Raw genomic sequence first — 23544 nt, 5'->3', positions numbered from 1 at the left:
AACATCACTGCAGCCATGATACTAGTTTTCAGGGATTTGAGGCCCAAAAACACTTTAAGGCAAGCATTCCCCTAAACAATTATTGAAAGTTGTTGAGATTGAGTTCTTACATTTGCTATTAGCAAACGTTTTTGCTAGCTAAACAGATATAGGGAGGTTTTATAATACCTAACAATGGAAAATCCAGAATAGTGTAACTATATAATAAAAAGGAAAGTTTACGTGTGCTCAGTCTCAGGAAACTGGTGTGGCATCAGTTGCCTGAGACTGCAATTGCATGCATGTTTTTATGGCCTTACTGACTGATGGGTTTGTGATATACTTTTGACACATGCTATTGATGTTGGTATTGGGATGGTTCTGTCTGTATTGATCAGCAGTTACACTAGATCTGAGATGTAATAACCAGGAGCATCTGGACAGTGACAGAGATCCTCTGTTACCTTTAAACTTAGGCTTTCTGGTAAACTTATTCTGACCACATTTACAATCTGCAGGAATAAAATATAATCGCAATAAGATTACTATATGAAATGGAGTATGATTTCAGATGGTAACACTCATTTCACAAGACTTTCTGCAGATGTCTGCAAGACATGATACACAATAACTGGAACTGCTACTTTAATTAGCATGAGATATGGGCCTCTTGGAAGACTTCATGCATGCATGCATGCATGCATGCATATGATTTTAGAAAAACATACCAAGAATGGCTTTTTTTATAACTATTATTATAATTAACCATCTGACTTACTGATAGTTGCCTGCTAGTGTCAATAGTTCACAAATTAAGCATGGAACATACTTGCATTAAAATTTGCAATACCCTGTTTAAAGTTTGTACAATTGTCAATATTGTGATGTCATACAATAATTTGCATAAAGTATTGTGAAATGAGTACTACCCTATTTAAAATCACTAAGGGTAAAACAGTGCTCTAATGTTATGCTGTTACTTGCTAATCAGGCTGACCAACTCACTAAGCAGTGGTCAAAGAATATACATTCACATATTCTAGTTCAGGAATGACTGGGGTGTAATGTAAAATGTTGAATAAATTTGACAGTTTTCTACTTCATGGCTCCCTTGATTATTTTTACATAAATTTTGATGGATGTTTCTTCAAACTGTCATCTTGTTTGCATAACTCATTTATCCTGGCATGTTCAGATAAAATCCCATATAAGCAATTTCACTCTATCCTCTAGCCTGTATTTATGAAAAACTGTAGTTGACTTGTTTCTAAACATCATAGAAACTTCTCATTTCCTCAGTGGGATTTAATAGTACAGTCTAGATTTTTGGCAAAGTTGTCCCCCCTGCACTGAGCTGTAATCATAAAATTTGTAGCTGTGTTAACACTTCGCAGATTAACACTTTGTATACTCTTATCAAAGTATAAGATTGAAAAATCTTTCATGGTTACATTTCAACTAATAAAAAATTAGTTCCAATTTTCAGAATTTGAAAATTAAGTCCTACAAATTCAACCAGCTCCTCGTTTTTGTTTGAATCTAGGGTTTTCAAAGTAAAATCTTGGTTAGGAAGTCTTATAAGGATGACACAAATTTAATTGTGCAAATCTGCCCAGACAGAGTAAATATTAACTCTGGTTTTGTGCAGAAAAATGTATAAAAGTGAATTTCTTGGAACATGGGATTGACTTGAGATTGTGGTCAGCTTACCCAGTATTTGGGCGACTTGCCTAGTGAGCAGGTAGTTTGGTCTTGATATAGGTGTTGCCTTAACATGTTAGCATGAATTTATCATGAGAATTGTGTATTGTGTAATTTTACATTAAATGCTAGCAGTCTGAAAGTTAATAACTTTTATTTTCAAATTAATGCTTATGACTGCAGTAATATGTAAAGTGCAAAATTTTAATACATTAAATGATTCAGAGAAAAACATATTTACAATAATACAGCACCTGTGTTCAGAAGTATGTTTGTTCGGACATGGTTGCATTTCTGAAGGGACACACTGCAGTGATGACAGCCATTATGAAATACAGCAAATGTATTCACAGGTGTCAATATGGACAGCCATCACTTATACAATGAAATGACACAACTTGTGCTGGACTACTTGTGATAAGTGGAAAATCCAGGTTTGAGTTCCAGTAAAACAAATTTTGTCATTCCTTTATACAGCTGGTGGAAACTCTTATTGGTAACTCTGAATGTAACTGCAAATACTTCATGTGTAAAATATATGCTACTTTTTGTAATGTGGTAATAAGATTGTGTGCTAATATAGACCAAAGTTTACATGTAAAAGAACTGAGTAGCTGACCATTATTTAGGAGTGAAAATGGCAACTATCACCAATAAAAAACGCACGAAATTGGTAACACTAGCAATTTCTTCTCCGAATTTGTGTGGATTTGTGAGACTTAGAATTTAAAATCCTGAAAATAGTGGCCAGCCATGTGTTCCTCAGTTCTGCCCTCACATCAATTTACCATTTGGTACACGAAGTATCATTTTGCAGTGGCTGCGGACGATACGTACCACGTAGTGCTGACGGCTGTGAGGGGAGTGGCGCTGCTGCCGAACCACCCGTGCCATCAGGGGAATGGTGGCTGCAGCCACCTGTGCCTCATGAGGGGACAGAAGCAGGTGAGCGTTGTGGAACAGCAGCTTCTGAGACTTCAGCAGGAGTCACAATCTGGGTCTGCTTCCTGAAGTAACTTGGGAAGATTAAGGGATGGATTTTACAATTGGTGCACAGGAGCTGCTGCAAAAAGCTTTGTTAAAAAACAATTTTAAGGTTGAGTAGTTTCTCATTGACAACCAACATGAAATTAGTTGGTAAAAATTAGTAGAAAACATTCCATATAAAATTATGTGAATGGCAATATAATTAAAATTTCTGAACTATAAAAATACAAAGTGCATGTAGCTGTAAAGTGAAATGAGTGGCATGTTAACTCAGGGTGTAGACACCCAGACAAACAAGAAGTCTGGGAAAATCGAGGAATTTAGAATCTGGGAATTTTCATTTAGTTTCCATTTAAATTTTTTTATTAATAAGAACAATACTTCACCCAAAACATTTTACTTAAGCCCACTACTGCAGAATACTGTAGCAATAAAACATAAGACTAACACTAATTAAACTTTCTTCCAAATATAATCTGCCAGTTAAGACAAGAAAACACTGTGCACACGAAAGCATCTGCTGACGTCAATGTCAGTTTTTGTAATGAAGACTACACAATACTTAACTGTATTGTACCACATGGGAGAGGCCATTACAGGTGGCCGGTATAATTCACACAAATGCACAGATTAAAACAATTATTAATATGAACTGAAAATATTTACTTAACTTGAATAGAGTTCATGGTTTTGTAGTATAAATCTTGGTAATTCTGCTATTACAAACTTGTTTCTCACGGCCAGTTAAATACAATTCTGGTTTAGGTAAACTAGTCCCAGTACAGTCACTAATCTGGTCACTGTATTGCCATAACATGTAATGAACCAAACCTGCTCTGTGAGTAAACTGACAGATGCCAAACTGGATGATTTAGTGAGAGCCTCCGATCAAACCAGTTGTATGTTTCAAAAACACAGCATTCACTGCATATGCTCAAGCTTGTTTTTTTCTGGGAGCTGGAAAAATGGGCATTTTTGTGCTGTTGCAAACAAACTGCTTGGACCTGGCTTTCTTTCCTTCATGTGTAACATGTTGCGTTATGTGATGGGTGTTCTTGTCCTTTAGTGCAGGCTTGCCCTAGATGATTTGCTTAAGATAAATTCACAGGTTTCCATGTCTAAATGGCTGTCAACATCATTGTGTGCTCATTGTGGCTGCTTGGGACTGTCGCAAACAGTGAAAAGACCCTTCAAATCAGGTCCTGGTCAAACTTATCACATGGTATGGTACCTGAATCATAGTGCTCAAAGATATCCAATACTTGAAGTTATGGCTCAAAGTACTTTAGAATCTGTTCCCATATTCTACTACCTGAGACAGTGAATGTTATTGCATCACAATCATTAAATCTCTGTAAAAGTTGCCACAACCAGACTGAAATTTAAACTTCGTAATAATGCCCATTATGTATATGGTTGCAGCTACTTGGACTTGTTGCTCACAGTATTGAATTAATGCAGTGATTACTTGATCATACCTGAGTTTGTCGGGAGATGCAGTTGGGAATAGTTTCTGTATTAACCTGAACACTTGGGACCCCACCATTGAAAGGAAGTATTGTAACCTTACAGTACCTTGAACACAGTAAACTTGACCATATGCTTGGAGCTGAGTCAGGTATTCAATCCATTCCACCTGTTTTTTAAACTGCCATTGGTATACTGGTTGGCAGCACTGGGAATTCATCTTACATCAAAAAGTAAGAAAAGCCTCTGAAAGAGAAATTTGATTACTTCTGCAGCTCCCCTCCTGTAATACATGCAAGAACACAACAAAATTAGAAAGTAGAAACACTTGAACACGATCACCCCACTGCAAACTAAAACAAGAGAAGCAAGCAAAATCTTCAGTCAAGTTGATTATCTTCAGATGCCACTGAATGATCCTAGTTTGCCACTGCAGAGTCTTGTACCCCAAGGAAGCAAGGGAGAAGGTGTTATGGGTGGCAGGTATCTTCTTCCTTAAAAAAAATGCGCTCTTGGATTAATATTGTTACTTATTTACAAGAACTGGAAAGATTTACTTAACTTGAATAGTCCATGTTCTGTGGTAGCTCATCAGTAATAGTCATCTTGTTGACAGATGTAATGTCCATCTTAGTAATTTTGCTACAAAAAACTTTTCTCATTGCTAGTGAAGTAAAATGTTGGTTGAGGTAAAATAATCCTGCTATAGCTGCTAATCTGGTCACTGTACTATCGTAGCCTGTGACAAACTAAACCTGTTCTGTGAGTAAACTGACAGATGCTGAACTGGATGATTAAGGCCCTCTAGTCAGCAGTGGCAGGCTTAAATACCTGCTGTCGAGAGGGTTAGCTTGTTGCTTGTGGGTGTACCTCTGATACCTTACGATAGGCGTACTTGATCCAGCAACTACTAATCTGTCTTTGCATGCCATCTTTACAGATTGGTGTGCTGATGACAGCTTATGCCAGCACAGTAACAAGACTGACTGAGATTGACATCACAGCTACTTAAATTTCTAATGGGCAGTGGGGAAATATTGTAAATGGCAGTTTGAGAAATAATACTTCAAAAGTAATTTCCTTTTATGCAAGAGGAATTGTGGCATGTGTGTTAGACTCTCATTCTAAATTTAACACATCGAGGACCAGTCACCTAGAAATCTTTCAGGCACAGAAGACCTGCATTTATGCCATTTAATTTTACTGGGTCTCTCATGTTTCCTTTCTATAAAAGGATACAAATGCTAAAAAAGATAAAGCTTCAAATTTATTCATTCATTTTGGTTCTTACTTGAATTATAGTTACTGCTATTTTTTATAATTTTTAATTATAGTTCAAAAGTGCTTTGGAAGCTACTGTGCTGTATTGGGTGGAATTCGTGTATGTACCTTTATAATATGAAGTCTCGCCATGCATTGATCATTCCAGAATGTTTTTTAGTGGTTTGTCTCCTAAAGTGCAAGGAAGTTCTGTGCCAGTGTGTAAAAGAATTGAAAAGTTTCATGGATAAGAGGAAAAGTATGTTGGTTAATATAGAAAGATGTACTTTCATCCAGGGTAAAGTGTGCTTCTGCTTGGAAAAAGTGTTTAACTGGGAAATCCACAAAAATTTGACTTGTCTGCATATACTCCCTGTAATCCAAACTGTTTACCTTCTAGTTTCATTTGACATAATAAATTTTTATGGGCAGCACCAGGTTTTAAATAATTGTGTGAATTATAAAACTGCAGTAAAATAAAATGCACTTACAATATGGCAATGAGTATTGCAATACTTCATGGTAAAACTTTGCCGGCCTTAAAACAGTTGCTTGTGTGTTGATGTAGAAATTGACAAATATTTCCTAACAAATAGGTGTAGTCAATGGCTATATGGGGATGTCAATAGTACATCATTAGTTAGCTAATACAGGTCATATTAGCAGTCCTTTGTAACACATTTTAATAAGCTTCTATTCTTGCCTGTATGCATTAAAGTTACCTAAAAGTTGACACTACAGGCAAAGACCTTCTGGAAAGACTGTGTAATACTAGATTGTTAAATTCCTTATATTTTTCCAAAATACTGTTGTTGCTATTGCTAATCTAATTTTGTATTTGCTCCATTTCAGCTGTATTCAGTTCTTTGCTACCCAAATAGCAAAGCTAGCCTACTTGATTTCCTAATCAAATTCCTTTGGCATGGACCAATTTGGACTAAATTACATCAGCCTTTACCCTCCTTAGTAGAGGTTCATCTTGCCTCTTCAATGAGTAGTTGAATATAACGGCTAGTGTCTTTCAGTTATGGTGTCTGACAGAATCGGAATGTCATTCACAAATGTTTTTTCATTCTTTACTATTTTATCATAGTTATCCTAAATTTAAAATGTGTGAGCATTGTGAGAAACTACAGATGCTACGAACATAGATTTAACACTTTGCCGTCCTCGTGTCTTGTACAAATTTGCGGGGTGCCTAAAGTGCTAATTTGGATTACTTGGCTTGTTACCAGCTGCTTGTCATCTTTCCATTGATGACAAGCTTCAGACTTTTGTGCACTTTAATTTTTCCGGAAATTCTCTATTTTGCCATATTGTTCCACAAACTCTAATTTTATTTCTTCTGCAAGTTCTACACTGGTAAGATAATTATCCATGTACAGGTGATGTCACTTTCCGTAATGTCAGTAGGTCCATTGATGTTCCTGCTAAAGGCTGTCCAGTGCCAGAATAGATCTTGAATGAGGAAATCTATTCTGTACTAGAATCACACAGCATCTGCATGAGTATGCCATATTTCATAATTTTCAACGGATTGTGAACTTTGAAATTTAACCGGCCATGCCTCAATGTCATCCCTTAATAAAGTGAGATGTTTTGACTTAGAATAAATGTTTTTATAAACTTTTTAGAAAATAATCAATTACAAATTGTAGTTTAAAAGCCTGTCAACATTATCCAGTTTATTATTGTTCGGAAAATGTAAAAATATTGGTCTGAATCGATTGTGGGGACATAGTTCGCAAAATATGTGTGATTATATCATTGGATTTGTTGGCTAATAAGATTCTTGCTTTTACAATTCTCATGGGGATAGAAAGTGCAAATCATTTTCCAAGTTTGGGATCTATAATGTTGACAAATTTGGTATTTTATCCTGTTTCTTTCTACTGCAATTTTGACTGTAGTACTAGCTAATTTCATTGCTAATATATTCAAATAGATCATTCCCAGTATATAATTGTGTGATATCCTAGACTCTATCATTGAGAAATATTTTTGGACCCGTGAATCCTTTCAATTTATTATCGGTCCGACCACTGTGCACTGTCTTCTTCATCCAATTTATCTGAATGAGTTGGCAACCGTAGTGTTCGCCGAATTCTTCTTGGATGTATTGCAATATCTTCCCACAATTCTGCTTCATTAACTTTTCATATCCAATGTTGTCCTAATTGGACAAATTGTCCGGGACGTTGGACAGGAAGTCTGCACATTCATCGTAATGGTATAGTCTCTTCAGTCTGCCATGATGAAGGGGCACAAGTACTTATAAAAACAACAAACTTCATGATGTGTGCAACTTTTTTCATTCTGTTAGTGTTTTCTTCAGGTAAAGATACTAAAGTACTGTTGCTGGCCACTGCGCGATACTACGCTAAAGACACCAAGGGTGTTCCCAGCCTCTGAGCAATAATGGGCACATGACATCACTGTCGTGTCACTGGCGTGTCACTGGCCATTGACTGCCATTTCATGCACATGACTGGTGTCATCAAACAGCAGTTAATAGTGGCCTCATGTTCCTGTAGTTGGCTGGAACCCAAACTGATCTTCCCTGAGAGCAGCTATTCCAGTTTCTCTGTCCATCTGAAAATGTTACTATTTTGCAACCACAGCTCATTAAGCTGATAGTTAAGCAATGATACTTATTAGCATGTGCCTTCTACAAAACTGGAATAATTAAATTCTTCTTGAAGCCCAATGGTATTCACCAGTTGTCGAATATCTGATTGAATAGTTCAGTCACAATTGCTGCTAGCTGTGGTAGTCAGTATAAGTAGATCCCAGACAGCTTGCAGTGCTGTTGCTACCATTAAACTGAAGTGGTAATGGCTACAGGCAAAAACAGTAGCAGTCTACAGCTGACAACACTGAAGTATTACTATAAACATTTAAATCGTAAAGTGTCCACAGTATTTTGCAGCAGCCTGTCTGGATAAAATCTCAGTTCTCGAGTCGGGTCAATTAAAATTAAGCTTTTGATGGCCATCTACATCATGTTGTAACTTAACACTTGCTGAAACACTCCAGAAAAGCCGGCCGGAGTGGCCGCGCGGTTAAAGGCGCTACAGTCTGGAACCACACGACCGCTACGGTCGCAGGTTCGAATCCTGCCTCGGGCATGGATGTGTGTGATGTCCTTAGGTTAGTTAGGTTTAAGTAGTTCTAAGTTCTAGGGGACTTATGAACACAGCAGTTGAGTCCCATAGTGCTCAGAGCCATTTGAACTCCAGAAAATGAAAATAGGTCCAAATGACATAATGGCGGTCTGGACATTGTCACTTTTTATGAGAGTCAGTACAGGACATGGTGGATCTTTTGGTCCAAGAGTTTCCACCTGGAATTGTAAAGATGTTTTCTAGTGTTCTAATGACAAAGCGCATCTTGTACTGTGGTGAATATTGTGAAGTGATGGGTGGCATAGCAATGGGCTCACCACTCTGCCCTCTTTCATGGAGTACTTTGAGGAGCAGGTTGGCAACTCTGAGTTGTTACCTCTGTCTTGGTTCCTAAGGTACATCGATGACTCCTTCCTGATATGGCCTTGTGGTGAAAATATACTGCAGCAGTTCATGGCTCACATGAATGGTGTCCATCCAACATTAAATTCCGTAGATGAAGGCTGGCAAGCTACTGGTCTTCGTTTTAGTTGAGTGGCAGTCATGTGGCTTGTTTGGTCATTAGGTGCACAAGAAACCAGTGCACACTGGTCTATATTTGAACACTGATAGTTTTCACCACCCTGTACACAGGGAAGCAGTCCTGAACGCATTAATACAGCCAGTTATTTCTGACGACCACCTACAGGCTGAATTGCAGCACTTGAGACAAATGTTCAGAGAAAGTGCTTGTAGCAGAAGAGACACTGCAAACACTTTCAGGTGTCATTGAAGAAAGATGACTTGCAACTCGGCAGAAGCAGAGCTGGTGGCTTTCCTGCCATACTGTGGGGCAATGAGTAGCAAGTTAGGACATGTATTGCAGACACACAGATTGAGACCAGTGTTATGGCCCACCCCCAAGATATGATGCAGTCCATTAAAGATGACGTAGCTTTTCATGTGCCTGGTGTGTATAGTGCCCCTTGAAAGTGTGGCAGCATCTAAATCGGCCAGACAACTCAAATAGCTGCAGTTTGTTATACTGAGCACAAGACATATTAAACAAAGGGAACTCAGAAAGTTGGCCAATGCTGAGCATTGCCTGGTAAACTCTCAAAATGAGAGCATGTCTTGACTAGTGTCACCATACTGGTATACTCAGCTGCCTCTTTTTGTAAAAGTGGCAACTAAGATTAGAGTGAATAGCAACTGTTTTAAGATACACCCTTAGTAGGGCATGGGGGTGAGCTTTGGATCTGGAAAGGAAGCTACAATGGAAGCTAAACATATGTAGGTGGGAGCAGCTGTTTCAGACGTGGCACTGGCCCCTCACAGCAGCTGACATTGCTGTCCCACAGCAGGCCATAGCTGCTATGGGCTGCCCAACTCCCCTTCTGTGCATGTGCTGAACATCTCTAATTGGTTCCAGTGGCCATAACTGTAGATGTAGAAGTGGAAAATTGTGCCAACCCCAGCAGTCAGTAGTTTTACTCCTGACAATGGTGGGGAGAGCCATTGAAAGCAATTTTATTCAAACTGATGCAGCTTGAAAACAGAGGTGACTTTATTCAAAATAGTGTTAAATTGTTGGTTGAGGTAGGCCCAGTAGCTGCTGTGCCCAGCCCACTGAAACTGTCTGGGTTTAACTTATCTAGAACATTGTTGGTAATTGATAGGGAATGTTGACTATTGCAGGCGCCTTGCTATGACTTGGGCCCTCTGTTGGCTCTGAAAATAGTTTGTAAAATATTTATGATTGTGTGAAGAAACTGAATGCAGATTTGGGTTGCAGGTGTGTGGCTGTCCCGAGGGCATGTTGCTGCAGGATAACTTGACGTGCATTGTGCCGGCAGGGTGCAGGGCAGACGAGTTCCGCTGCGAGCGTGACAAGCGGTGCATACCTACCTCACGCAGGTCAGTTTGTTGGCAGTGGCAGCTGTGCTCACCGTGGTGCTCCACTGCACTAATTTTCTAACTATTTTTGATTATCTTAAAACTTGCCTGTGAGCTTGCACTAAATAGCTTGGCAACCTTGACTACAGCTGTTCGACAAATCTTCTTCAGCTCCTAGTCTCGTGCCTGGAATAAAAAAAAACTGATATCTGCAGATATTTAGTGCTGAGCTTCAATACTGCTCAAAGAACTGGGAGTAGTGGCCACGTGTGGCAGGTCGGGGTTTAATTTCTCGTTTTATTCGTCATTCTCTGTGCATGCTGCAAATTGAAATTCACATGCCTCGGAACGGCGTCTGCTCGATATACCTTCACTCGGCAATGTAGGTACTTACAAGAAGTAAAAGCAGCGTGGATAAAAACTGTCACCTAATATCTACAATTACTGAGGTCGCACAACTCTCTTTATGAAAGAAAGTTCTGTGGAAATATTGTCATCCAATTTTATTGGGCAGTTAGAAAATGGATTGGTTTCTGAAAAATGTCTGAAATTTACACACATTTATTTTGGCCTTAACAAAGGAAAAAGTACTATTCAGTCCACATTTAAACTATTGGCTATTTCCTTCCAGTTCATGATTGACACACAATTTCACATGCGCTGCTGCCAGAAATCTGTCCAAACCTGAATGTAATAACTCGGTGAAATTAATGACTGACAACATTTAATTTCATTCAGTCCTTCTTGTGGGTTTCTAAATAAACTGTTCGCCAAAAATGCTCAGTTGAATACTGAAACATGCCACACAGATTCTATGAAGACCAATATTTCACATGCAAATATGTCCAACACGTTTAGTCAAAACCTCTGAAATTTTGCCAGGTAGTCCTAGACAACTATCTCCTTAGCTCACCAATAACTCACACTAAGTAATTTGTCATCTTACACACTTTTACTGGCACTAGTAACATGACCTTCCACGTTAAAAGCTAGACACACTTCCTTCTTCCAGCCTCGCTCCCAGTATATCAGGTAACGAGTCGGAACAGTCTCAATTCTGATTGGCTGACCATACTGACTGCAAATCAGAATACTCACTTGTGATCATACTCGCACCGTAACTGGTCTGCACCAATCCTTACACACAAGCATTTGCATCAATTTGACTTAACAAATATTACAGTAATGTTTAATAAATGAAAGAGAAAATTCTGGAAATATTGAGATACAGATGTTACTCCAGCTGACTTTCTGGCTGCTGTTAAAATAGCAAAGTGGGTAAATCCCCTAGAATCATTTTCCCAAGACAGGCTTGTGTAATTCTTGCACGTTAAGACTGAATATAATGCAATACTGAAATTTGACGAACGTCCCCCGTACACTCTTTTACTCACAAGCTCACATAACACACAATAAAATATTGATTTTAATAATTCTATACCTTAATACTTCAGATTAGTATTTCATAAATGTTCCTGGGTGAATTTACTTTCTTAAGTTTCGTTTTACTGACTTTAAATTTCTTCTGTCTCTGAAAATATGCCTGCTATAAAGCTAACTTTTTCACACCACCTTCCTATTAAGAAGAAAGTGCAGCATACAAATTTTGAAAAATTGCTCAAACTATTCTTTAGAGTCTTATAGGTGGTGAACGTACATGTTCAGTAAGCCATTGAATAGCTTCCCCACAGCAGGCTGTGACAGATGCACGTTTCTGCCAGGTAGGCCGCTGTCAGCCCTCGAACTTACATACAGAAAGTTATCCTAAAACATTTGCTCAGAACAACTTAAGATGCTACACACAGATCTGGAAATCTCTGCTTGAGCTTCAGATTAGTCCAGACCTCTGTTGGTGCTACCACCATGGTGTCTTAAGGCTGTTAGTTTATGGTTGTGGGCTATTTTACGATTCCATAGGACATTATCTTCTTTGCTGCAAGTCACATGTGAAAATTGCAGTCACAGCTGAGTGTCTTACTCCAGCATTAGAATGTCCTGGGGCCTAGCAGTGTCAGTTGGTACTAAATATACACAATGGGCCTTTGTTGTACTAAAGATACTAATGATATCTACAAACTAACTCATTTTATTAGGTATCCAGTTCTCAGCTAAGTTTCTCACCTGAATTTCACCATCTTGTTTTCAATCTGAATAGTGTCTCATAACTTATTTACCCAATAATCATGTGTTAAGAGATTGAAATGATCATTTTGTGCTTGTTAAATTGGTCTCTGAATCTAATTTGATTGAGCCATGTAGTTCCTTAAAGATAATACATCCACATTTTACTATTGGCCCATGTGGAATGTTCCCTTCTAATTATATTCAAAAATTGTAAATGTTGGTATATAATGGTAGGTACCAGGAGACCCTGTCAGAACAAATTTGCAATAAAATGAGTTCATACTGTGGCAAGACTTAAAATTTTTTGAGACAGGTAGAAGTTCTTAACAAAGCTGTAGCTTGTCCCAACAACAAAAATGCCTATGAAAATTAACATCTTCAATGTATTTTTGACCAACACAGTTACTGTGTCCTCATTAAACACAAATTATCTAAAGATTTGGGCTTTCCCCAATACTCCTTGACCCAATTTTTCATTCATTTTCTTCTGCAATGAAGTAGGAAAAATCGTCACAACAGCAGCAGTGTCTGTCAGTATTCCAACCACACTACTAAAGAAAGTTATTGGCAGTGTTAGTCCAGGGAGAAAATCAGTGATATTCCACAGTATTATTGCACAATATTAAGTCTAGGGGCCATGTCCACCTGACACAAATAAAATACTAGCCTGAAGTAGTCTACTTAAAAAACACTTCCACAACCTGTTGGCATATTTCTAAAATGTGTGTATGTACACCATACAAAATTAAGGATATTGAAAAAGTAAATCATGTGACTGGTAGTGCTGTTCTTTATATCCTGAGACCTCATAACAAAGGTGCTGAGAAACATTACCAGGCAGTCTTTTAAGCAGACTTGCTGCCCCACAAGCTGATTTCTGTAGTTAGAAAATAATGTATTGAGTGAAAAATGTGGGAATTTCAATTTTCCTTGACATAGCAATGTGTGAGGTCATTGAAGTCATGAGAAATTATGCACAGAATGATTTGTGCAGTCTTCACCCACATTTGTCCTACGGAAAGAATGTAGGCAGTGGAAGGTACCCTCTGCAAAACAGTTTCGTGTTTAAGGTATAAATATCAAAGGTGTCCATAGTCCCTGATTCTAAAACTGTCTCCACTTATATGGATATACTGTAACAAGGTATGTTTATTGCAAAATCATTAAGAATTTTATAAAAAGTTTGAAAATAGTTCCAAAAGCTAACACATGGTGTTCTAAACTTTGCAGCTTGCAGTTCTGGCATGCATAATTATTTACAAGCAATCTTTGCTGTTTAATTACAGTGAAATTTATCATTAAATTGGTAAGTGTCAAAATGGAAAGGAATTCGGGTACTACAGATTCCTGATTTGAGCTCCACCAGTTTGGTGGGAAAGTTCCAGTACACATTAACATGTGCCCCACAGTTGTCAGCTGGAGTGGGCAAATATTGAGGCTAGTCACATTGCTGGTATATTCGTAATAATCCAGTGAAGTTACTCTTCATGAACTGTTTCTGAAAGTGAAAGAGCTGTTAAATACAATATGGTGTGACCTCCATCTTGCACAAACATTGGTGCCTGGTTGATCCTCCAACTTCAGCTGTGATGAAAATTTATTCCAAAATTGCAGTATGTTGATTTTCTCACATGGAACAAACAGGCAATAATGGTACATACAACAGCACTGACAGTAATGCTGAGGGAATACAGTGGTTAGACTTCAAATGTCATGATTTTGGCATCTCAAAATGGGCAGTTTGATTTAATCACGACTCCATTTAGGTGGAAGTGTGCTTAATCTATGAAATGGATACAGCAAACGTCAAATTCTTACCATTATTGTGAAACATAGCTCGTACAAATACGTATGGCCTGTTCGTTCGGATTTTGAATGGAAACGTGTATAGGCTCTCGGTATATTCTGCATGCTGGAACCCTTCAGAGAAGTTTCTGCTGAAATTATTAAGACAGATTTTGTCACTGACACTGTAAGGAGTAGACAATGTTTCAAAAGGAACCTGATGTGGAAACCTCAAGCTCTTCACCCAATTCCAACATAGACTATTTTTGTTGGCCACAAGAAAATTAAGTTTGAAAATGTTGCCTTGTCGCTGTAAGACTGTTCTAACATCCTGTGTTCCAGTACCTGAAAAAAAATATTTAGACCTCATGTTGTGGTGCACTAACCTTTACACATTTTAGTTGTAGAAATGGTTGCTACGAGATACTGTACACTATTTATACATGCTATATATTTGGATTACCATGGTGTCTATTAGAATTTTGAACGGTCACAGGATTTCAGTATAACATTTTTACACCTTTAACAACATTGGGTTTGTTGGATTTGTCAAATCTACTACATATTAAATTTGGAGATCAGGGTCTCCATGGCTAGACACCCTTTGAAGATACACTATGTAGCCTTCATCTTTAAAGTGATGTTCTCCCCACTCACATTCTAGGATGTATACAGTTCTAAAAATTTGTACAAAGTAGTTACTTACTTTACTTTCTGTTAAGTTTCTATCAATGCATGAATTCAGTGACAATCCAGAACTGTTAAATGTCTGCTTAGGGAAGCAGTGACAACAGGGGAGACGTGGCCACAGGTTTCTCGAGGCTCTGCCAATCCAACCTTTGCCCCTTAACACAACACAAAATTTTATTTCTGCTATTGAACATAAAACATATGTTAGGGCATTGTTTTTAATTATCTCTCATTTGATAGTTCAGTTTTGGATGCTAGTTATTCATATACTTTGTACAAATTACAATAATCATCTCTTATTGCAGGAAGAACAGAGCAAATTAGGTGTGAAGTGTTTGGCTGAACCACATTAAAATGATGTAAGAATGTTAATTTCAGTACAGAGGTCTCTGAACCGGAAATATTGCATACATTGTGCATGCCTGTGTGAAATAGATAAGTGGCAACACTAATCCAGCAGTTTAGTTTGCTGTTCATAAGTAACAGAAGAGCATTTTGTGCAGTCTGATTTTCTGTGCAACAGATGCAATGGTGTAAATGACTGCCCAAGTGGAGAGGACGAGAAAAACTGTGTGGTGTGCCGGGAGCACGAGTTTGCCTGCAGCAATGGGCAGTGTGTTTCCCTGGAAGGGAAGTGTGACGGCATCGTGCAGTGCTCAGATGGGTCAGACGAGCGGGACTGCGAAGTTGGGATGTGTGACACAGGTCAGTAAGTGTCGGATCACCCTGATGCAGGAATAGTTGAACTTGCGTGGGTGATTGGGTAATTAAAGCCCTTGCTGGCCGAATGCCCACTTTGTTTTTCATTATTTGTATATGTGCAATATGGTGAGTAGCAACTGTCCTTTTCGTAACATTAATTCAACAAAAATTCGTTGCAGAGACAGACTTCGAGTGTCGAAATGGAAGGTGTGTAGCGCAGAGCTTACGGTGTGACCTAACAGATGACTGTCATGATGGCTCTGATGAAGAAAACTGTGACATAGGTAAGGGTATAGAAGTCGCTTTAGTCTTAAATGTCCCTCATTTACACATTTATGAAACTGAAAGAAAATACATACAAAATGTTATGTTGTATCTATTTTATCTGACCCCACCAACACCCCGCACCCCTACCTTCTACCTTCTTCCTAAAATTCACAAACCCAATCATCCTGGCTGTCCCATTGTAGCTGGTTACCAAGCCCCCACAGAACGCATCTCTGCCTACGTAGATCACCTTCAACCCATTACATGCAATCTCCCATCCTTCATCAAAGACACCAACCACTTTCTCGAACGCCTGGAATCCCTACCCAGTCTGTTACCCCCGGAAACCATCCTTGTAACCATTGATGCCACTTCCTTATACACAAATATTCCGCATGTCCAGGGCCTCGCTGCGGTGGAGCACTTCCTTTCACGCCGATCACCTGCCACCCTACCTAAAACCTCTTTCCTCATTACCTTAGCCAGCTTCATCCTGACCCACAACTTCTTCACTTTCGAAGGCCAGACATACCAACAATTTAAGGGAACAGCCATGGGTACCAGGATGGCCCTCTCGTAAGCCAACCTATTCGTGGGTCGCTTAGAGGAAGCCTTCTTGGTTACCCAGGCCTGCCAACCCAAAGTTTGGTACAGATTTATTGATGACATTTTCATGATTTGGACTCACAGTGAAGAACTCCAGAATTTCCTCTCCAACCTCAACTCCTTTGGTTCCATCAGATTCACCTGGTCCTACTCTAAATCCCATGCCACTTCCCTTGACGTTGACCTCCATATGGCCAGCTTCACACGCCCGTCCACATCAAACCCACCAACAAGCAACAGTACCTCCATTATGACTGCCACTCATTCCACATCAAACGATCCCTTCCCTACAGCCTAGGTCTTCTTGGCAAACGAATCTGCTCCAGTCTGGAATCCTTGAACCATTACACCAACAACCTGAAAACAGCTTTCGCATCCCGCAACTTCCCTCCTGACCTGGTACAGAAGCAAATAACCAGAGCCACATCCTCATCTCCTCAAACCCGGAACCTTCCACAGAAGAACCCCAAAAGTGCCCCACTTGTGACAGGATACTTTCTGGGACTGGATCAGATTCTAAATGTGGCTCTCCAGCAGGGATACGACTTCCTCAAATCCTGCCCTGAAATGAGATCGATCCTTCATGAAATCCTCCCCACTCCACCTAGTTTTTCCACTGTCCACCTAACCTTCGTAACCTTTCAGTTCATCCCTATGAAATCCCCAAACCACCTTCCGTACCCTCTGGCTCCTACCCTTGTAACCGCCCCTGGTGTAAAACCTGTCCCATGCACCCTCCCACCACCACCTACTCCCTTCCTGTAACCCGGAAGGTGTACATGATCAAAGGCAGAGCCACGTGTGAAAGCACCCACGTGATTTATCAACTGACCTGCCTACACTGTGAAGCGTTCTATGTGGGAATGACCAGCAACAAACTGTCCATTCACATGAACGGACTCGGGCAGACAGTGTTTGTTGGTAATGAGGATCACCCTGTAGCTAAACATGCCTCGGTGCACGGCCAGCACATCTTGGCACAGTGTTACACTGTCCGGATTATCTGGATACTTCCCACTGACACCAACCTGTCAGAACTCCGGAGATGGGAACTTGCCCTTCAGCATATCCTCTCTTCTCGCTATCCGCCAGGCCTCAGTCTCCGCCAATTTCAATTTGCCGCCACTCATACCTCATCTGTGTTTCAACATCTTTGCCTCTGTACTTTCGCCCTGACTGACATCTCTGCCCAAACTCTTCGCCTTTACAAATGTGTGTGTGTGTGTGTGTGTGTGTGTGTGTGTGTGTGTGTGTGTGTGTGTGTGTGTCCTTTTTTCCCCCTAAGGTAAGTCTTTCTGCTCCCGGGATTGGAATGACTCCTTACCCTCTCCCTTAAAACCCAAATGCTTTCGTCTTTCCCTCTCCTTCCCTCTTTCCTGACGAGGCAACCGTTGGTTGCGAAAGCTAGAATTTTGTTTGTTTGTCTATCGACATGCCAGCGCTTTTGTTTGGTAAGTCTCTACATCTTTCTTTTTAGATGTATTATGTACCTATTTGAATAAATTTACTTTCCCATAAAAGCTGTTCATGCATTGCATAGGCATCAAATACTTCCACCTGCACTGATCTGGCATTTGTGTACTGGAAGCTTAAATTGTAATCTGCAACTTTGCAGTTAAATGTGAAGAATCGGAGTTCAGGTGCCGTTCCGGAGCCTGCATACCGGGCACGTGGGAATGTGATGGGGAAGTGAATTGCCCAGACTCGACAGATGAACATGACAATTGCAGTAAGTAGAAAGAGTATATTATGTTAAAGCTTTCTATTCGTGCTGTGAGAAGAGGCTCTCAAAGATTCCACAAAAACTTAAAAAATAAATTACCAAAAATGTCCCATGGTGCCTAATTAGATTCTTAAGCATAGGTTAAGACAAATAACTTAGTAAAGGTGCAGTTATGTTACTTGTTATGCTTTTCAAATAGCATGTAAGTTACCTGTACTGCAGCCATTGTAATCGCTGAAAGGATGAAAGGGAGTGTTTATCTTCCTGTTCTCAAGTGATCTGTTACTGTGGGGCAAGTGCAAAGTCTGATTCTGAAATAAAAAATCAAAATATTTTCCTGATAAGATGACTACATTGCTCTAGTATGAACTTAGTACTATTTACTTGTGGAAACTGCTAGATGTCTTCAGGTGGTTGCTGTGAGTGAAAGGCATCTGTCACTATACACACTGCAGCCATATCCTTATAGATGTACTATCCAGAAGTCAAGGGTGTGAAAGGGAGTTGATCCAGATGAGATTTTGGTATCTTGCATGGAGCCACCAACTAGGTAAAATTGTGACCTTAATCACATATGTAGAAGCACCGGTGTTGCTACTGGCATCTGTCTGGGAGTGGAACCAAAATATGTAGCATTTTGAGTCCTTTACTTCACTGCTGTGGAGCTGTATTCAGAAATTCCTATGGTTACTTTTGGATTTAGTAGCGGCAGGTGCAGGCTGTATTTTGAATGCGCGAATCTATCTATATAGTTGCTGTAAGTCCCAGAAAACTGAAATTGTGTGTAATCTCTTGTACAGCTCCAGACGAGGTAATTGAACCTCTTTCCCCGTATGTTAACAGAACCTGTCAATTTCCTCAGGTTTGCACGTGGCTGAAAACAATGTTAACGGTGGATTGTGGAGATTTTGATAGTTGTCATTTTTACAATTTTATTTCCTCACTTGGCTGGGGTCTCCGTAAGAAGGTGGGTGCAGTGTGACCTGGCAGCAACCACCTCAAAATGGTGTAGTTTTCTCAAGGAAATATTAAGATTTATACAACAGGATGTGGCAGGGGTGTGGGACCCCAAAATTGATTTTTATTGTTGTAGAGACCTCAGATCTGAGGCATTACAAAAGTCAATACTAAATAGTATAAATGTTACACAAATAATTACAAAACAAGAAAAATATTACAATATACATATTACACAAATAATTATGGTACCTTCACACAAAAACAAAACAAACTTCTGGTACAAATTCATATTGCATAGTAAATTTAGCCAATTACTTTCTCATATATAGAAGCATATAAAACTGATAACAAAGTGTAGTTATACCACATTATTTGCCTCCCTTAAAAATTCATCAGTTTCATAAATGCTGAGCTGAAGAAATTCTTTTGCTTTTTTGTGCCACAGAGGCAAATCAGTCTCTCGATATAATTCACACTCAAATCTCTCCAGATACTATTTAAACCTGATATGACGGTGACTAAATTATTTGCATTTGCAGCGACAGCTACCTGTGGTCCCGACGAGTTCTCCTGCAGTAATGGACACTGCTTGGACAAGCAGTTGGTGTGTAACCTGGTAGACGACTGTGGCGATGACTCTGACGAGAGTGATTGTCAGCAGTCGGGTGCGAGAAACGGAAGTGTTGCCTGCAGTGAGGCGGAGTTCAGTTGCTGGTCTCGGCAGGGGCTGTGCATTCCTCTGGGGCAGAGGTGAGGGATGTCACCATTACCGTCAGTTGGCATAAGTTGATCCCGGACAGTCGCAGGCATTAGCTTCGCGGGCCTACCTCGACCAATAATGTAACACAATTTCGCAAATCTCTACAGAATGCCACAGTGTTGTCACACCTGTCGACAGCTACTGTTCGTGCTTGCTGCTGTCGGCACTTATCAATTAAAAGCCGGCAACACTGAGAGCTGCTGGGAATTGTCTTATGCTGTCTGGACTCGACATTGTGTGGCAATTATAACACTTAGCGCATGCCGATGTACTGTGAATATCTCTCGTGCTAATGAGAGCACAGAAAATGGAAAAACTTGACAGTGGTTTCAAAATTTTGCAAGGTCTACCACACATCACACTTATGTGTAGAACTGTACAGAAAAATGTGTGAATACATAGGTATGTGAACACAAGATACGAGCCAACTTAAAATATTCCAAAAATGTACCTTCAAGAATAAAGCTGAAAGTAAGCACATGATCACTTCATTTGTATTCAGAAAGTAGTTACATATATACTCTAATGTTTTCACATCACACATAATGGCAAAATTTGTTGAAAGGTGATTGTGTGCAGTGATAAATTACAGAAATTAGGTGGCCAGATGCCCTACCTGTCACAATCCCCTTTACTCCATGTGACACAGATTGTACCATAGTTTACCTGTGCATAACATTATCCTGTGTGAAATTGCAAGAACGTTTTCAAAGTATTTGCAAATTGTGTAACTGAGGGGATGTGGGTACTAGCCTGGTATTCACCTAATTGGACACAAGAAACCACTTAAAAACCACATCCAGGCTGACATACATACTGGTCCTTGCACCTATCTTCCTGGTAGATTCTATCTGGGGTCAGTGTGCATTTCTGGGTCCTAAAAATGGTGTGCTAATAAGTGGCTACCTGGACAGACTAAAATTTGGATAATTATTACAGATAATTGTAAATAATCTGTCACTGGTTCACAGAAGCAATGACTGTAGTGTCAGCTCCATGCTTGACGCAGTTAAACTCCATGTTTGACTGCTCCTAACAAGCAAAGAATCAGTTTGTGTCCACAAAGTTCTCTGTTGTCAAGAGGTTCAGCACTGCAGACATACCTGTACAGATTTCATGTTGTCAAACACATTGGTTCAGTGTATTTAAATTTTCTCACAATGTTTCCTTCTGCTGTAGGTGTGATGGCAAGGCGGACTGTCCAAAGGCAGAAGACGAGCGGGACTGTGCGTGTGCTGCAGACGAATTTGAATGTAAGAATGGAAAGTGCATCTCGACCAGCTGGCTGTGTGACCAGAGGGACGACTGTGGGGATGCTTCAGATGAGGATCCCAGTAGGTGCATCAGTCTGCATACAGGTGAGTGTCTCTACAGGATAGCTTCTGTCTGCCTCAACTAATGGCTTACATATTGAATGGTGCCAGGAAATCTAAATAGTCAGGACACTAAAAGCATTTAATGTACTTAAATCAGGAATTTTACTAAAACCACTTAAATGTTTGATAAGCTCACGTTTAAACACAGTTGAATGATTTGGGGGGTGGGAGGGAGAGATAAAAGAAGACTTGAAATTAGACAAAACTTGTCATGAATGGTGGTTAGCTCTAAATGTGGAAAAATGTAAGCTGATGAAGATAGGTAGAAAAAACAAACCTGTAATGATCAGATACAGCATTACTGTCCTGCTTGACATGGTCACATTGTTTAAATATCTAGGTGTAATGTTGAAAAAAGATAAATGGGAAAACCATAGGACAACTGTGGTAGGAAAAGTGAATGGTTGACCTAAGTTACTTGGAAGAATTTAGGAAAGTGTGGCTCATCTGCAAAAGAAATCATATAGGGCACTGGTGTTACCTATTCTCGTGTACTAATAGTGTTTACAATCTGTACCAGATTAAAGGAAGACATTGAAGCAATTCAGTGGTGGGCTGCTGCATTTCAAACTGTTAGGTTTGAACAACATGTGACAGGTGCTTCAGGAACTCGGACTATCTGGATGGAAGACAACATGCTTTACCATGAACACTACTCAGCTTCAAATGCTGGGGGTCTAAATTTTCTGAGTGATGAATAACCCTAATGCTGCCAACATACATTGCATGCAAGGACCACAAGGGTAAAAGAAATTAAGGCTCATATGGAGGCATAAATTTTTCCCTTGCTCTGTTTGTGAGTGGAACAGCAAAAGAAACCACTACTAGTGGTACAGGGTATGCTCTGCCATGCACTGTACGGTGGCTCGTGGAGTAAGTGTGTAGATGCAGCTGAAGGTGAGTATTTGTATTGGGCCTCTTAAGTTCATGGACTTGGATGTAATGTTAACTTGGTTATAACTGTGAACACAAATGGATTAACACAGATGTTCTGTCTTCATTTTGTAAGACAGTATGTTGTCCACATCACAGTAAACATCCAGAAAATGACTCGAATTAATTTTTGTGCTTCAGGAAATATCCAAATTTTTGTGCTTCAGGAAATATCCAAATTTTTGTGCTTCAGGAAATATCCAAATTTGGTCATCTATTGGATGAGTAATCTTAAACTGTCATACATTTGGTTCTGTTTTTGTGGAAGACTTAGTTAAACTTATTAATAAAGTTCCTGAGTTTTGGTCTTAGATGAATTCCTCTGTGAACAAATTGTGGAATGGCTTCAAAACTGAATTTGAAACGTTATCCGATCAGGCAGCTGGGAATAATTACTGCTTCTTAGTTGTTGACACTAGACATTACATTAAATCACCAATGATAAATGTGGGACATAACATCTGAAATTAAGCATCTTAGAAAATGTTATGCTCTCTTCCTTGACAAAGTGTACTTACATTTGCCTTTTTTCATCAGGGGAAGAAGAAACAGCTGTGTGCAAAGGATTTGAGTGTGACGCTGGTAAATGTGTAGAGTTAGAACAACTTTGTGATGGCAACAGAGACTGTGAAGATGGCAGTGACGAAGGTGGCAAATGTGGTACGTAGTATTTGTAACTGACATAAAAAATGTAGTCTTGTTTTCAGGGTTGATAGCAAATCTGAAAACTTTTGGAAATGGTGCAATATCCAACTTCAGTTTTTTCAATGTGAATGAAATATATCCAACACTGAATTTAATGCAGTTATTAACTGCAGGAGAGGCAGTGAAAGTATTTGCCTAAATATTTTCTCATTTTGTTAGTTTGAAAGGGTTAGTTGTAGTCTATACTGGTTGTATGATTGTCATAAACATAAAATTAAAAGTACACAAGGCTAGAAAGTGTCTCGGTGAACTTAGGCCTTCAGATAGTCTGAGAGGTAATTATGACCTTGGGGTTACCAGCCACCACTGACATGATTGTTATCCCAGTTGGGAAAAAGCTAATGATGCTGTAAAACAGTTTTTTTTGGTACAAATGCAGCTATTCTGAAAGAACAAAAGTTCCATGACTGTACTGATAGTTAAAGATGGTGTCCAAAGTGTCTTGTTTGCACAGAGCTGTGGGGCTGTATCAGCCAGGGTGTTGAATCCTTAAAACGTCCTGCATAATTTTAAAATTCT

The 23544-nt window shown here is 39.5% G+C and overlaps 1 protein-coding gene across 1 annotated transcript in view; it reads left to right on the top strand.

The window, feature by feature from the left end:
• LOC126108157 (vitellogenin receptor-like) overlaps positions 1–23544 on the top strand; it is a 75185-nt gene that overhangs the window by 33355 nt on the left and 18286 nt on the right. The window contains exons 11-18 of the mRNA XM_049913401.1: positions 2498–2625; positions 10294–10415; positions 15517–15698; positions 15875–15979; positions 18184–18297; positions 19791–20001; positions 21191–21369; positions 22858–22980. Coding sequence (XP_049769358.1) covers positions 2498–2625; positions 10294–10415; positions 15517–15698; positions 15875–15979; positions 18184–18297; positions 19791–20001; positions 21191–21369; positions 22858–22980 — 1164 coding nt within the window. The remainder of the gene's footprint in view (positions 1–2497; positions 2626–10293; positions 10416–15516; positions 15699–15874; positions 15980–18183; positions 18298–19790; positions 20002–21190; positions 21370–22857; positions 22981–23544) is intronic.

The sequence above is a fragment of the Schistocerca cancellata genome, chromosome 11 (genome assembly GCF_023864275.1).
Source record: "Schistocerca cancellata isolate TAMUIC-IGC-003103 chromosome 11, iqSchCanc2.1, whole genome shotgun sequence".
Lineage (NCBI taxonomy): Eukaryota > Metazoa > Arthropoda > Insecta > Orthoptera > Acrididae > Schistocerca > Schistocerca cancellata.
Note: the sequence above shows the minus strand (reverse complement) of the source record. Positions and strands in the feature narration are given on the sequence as shown.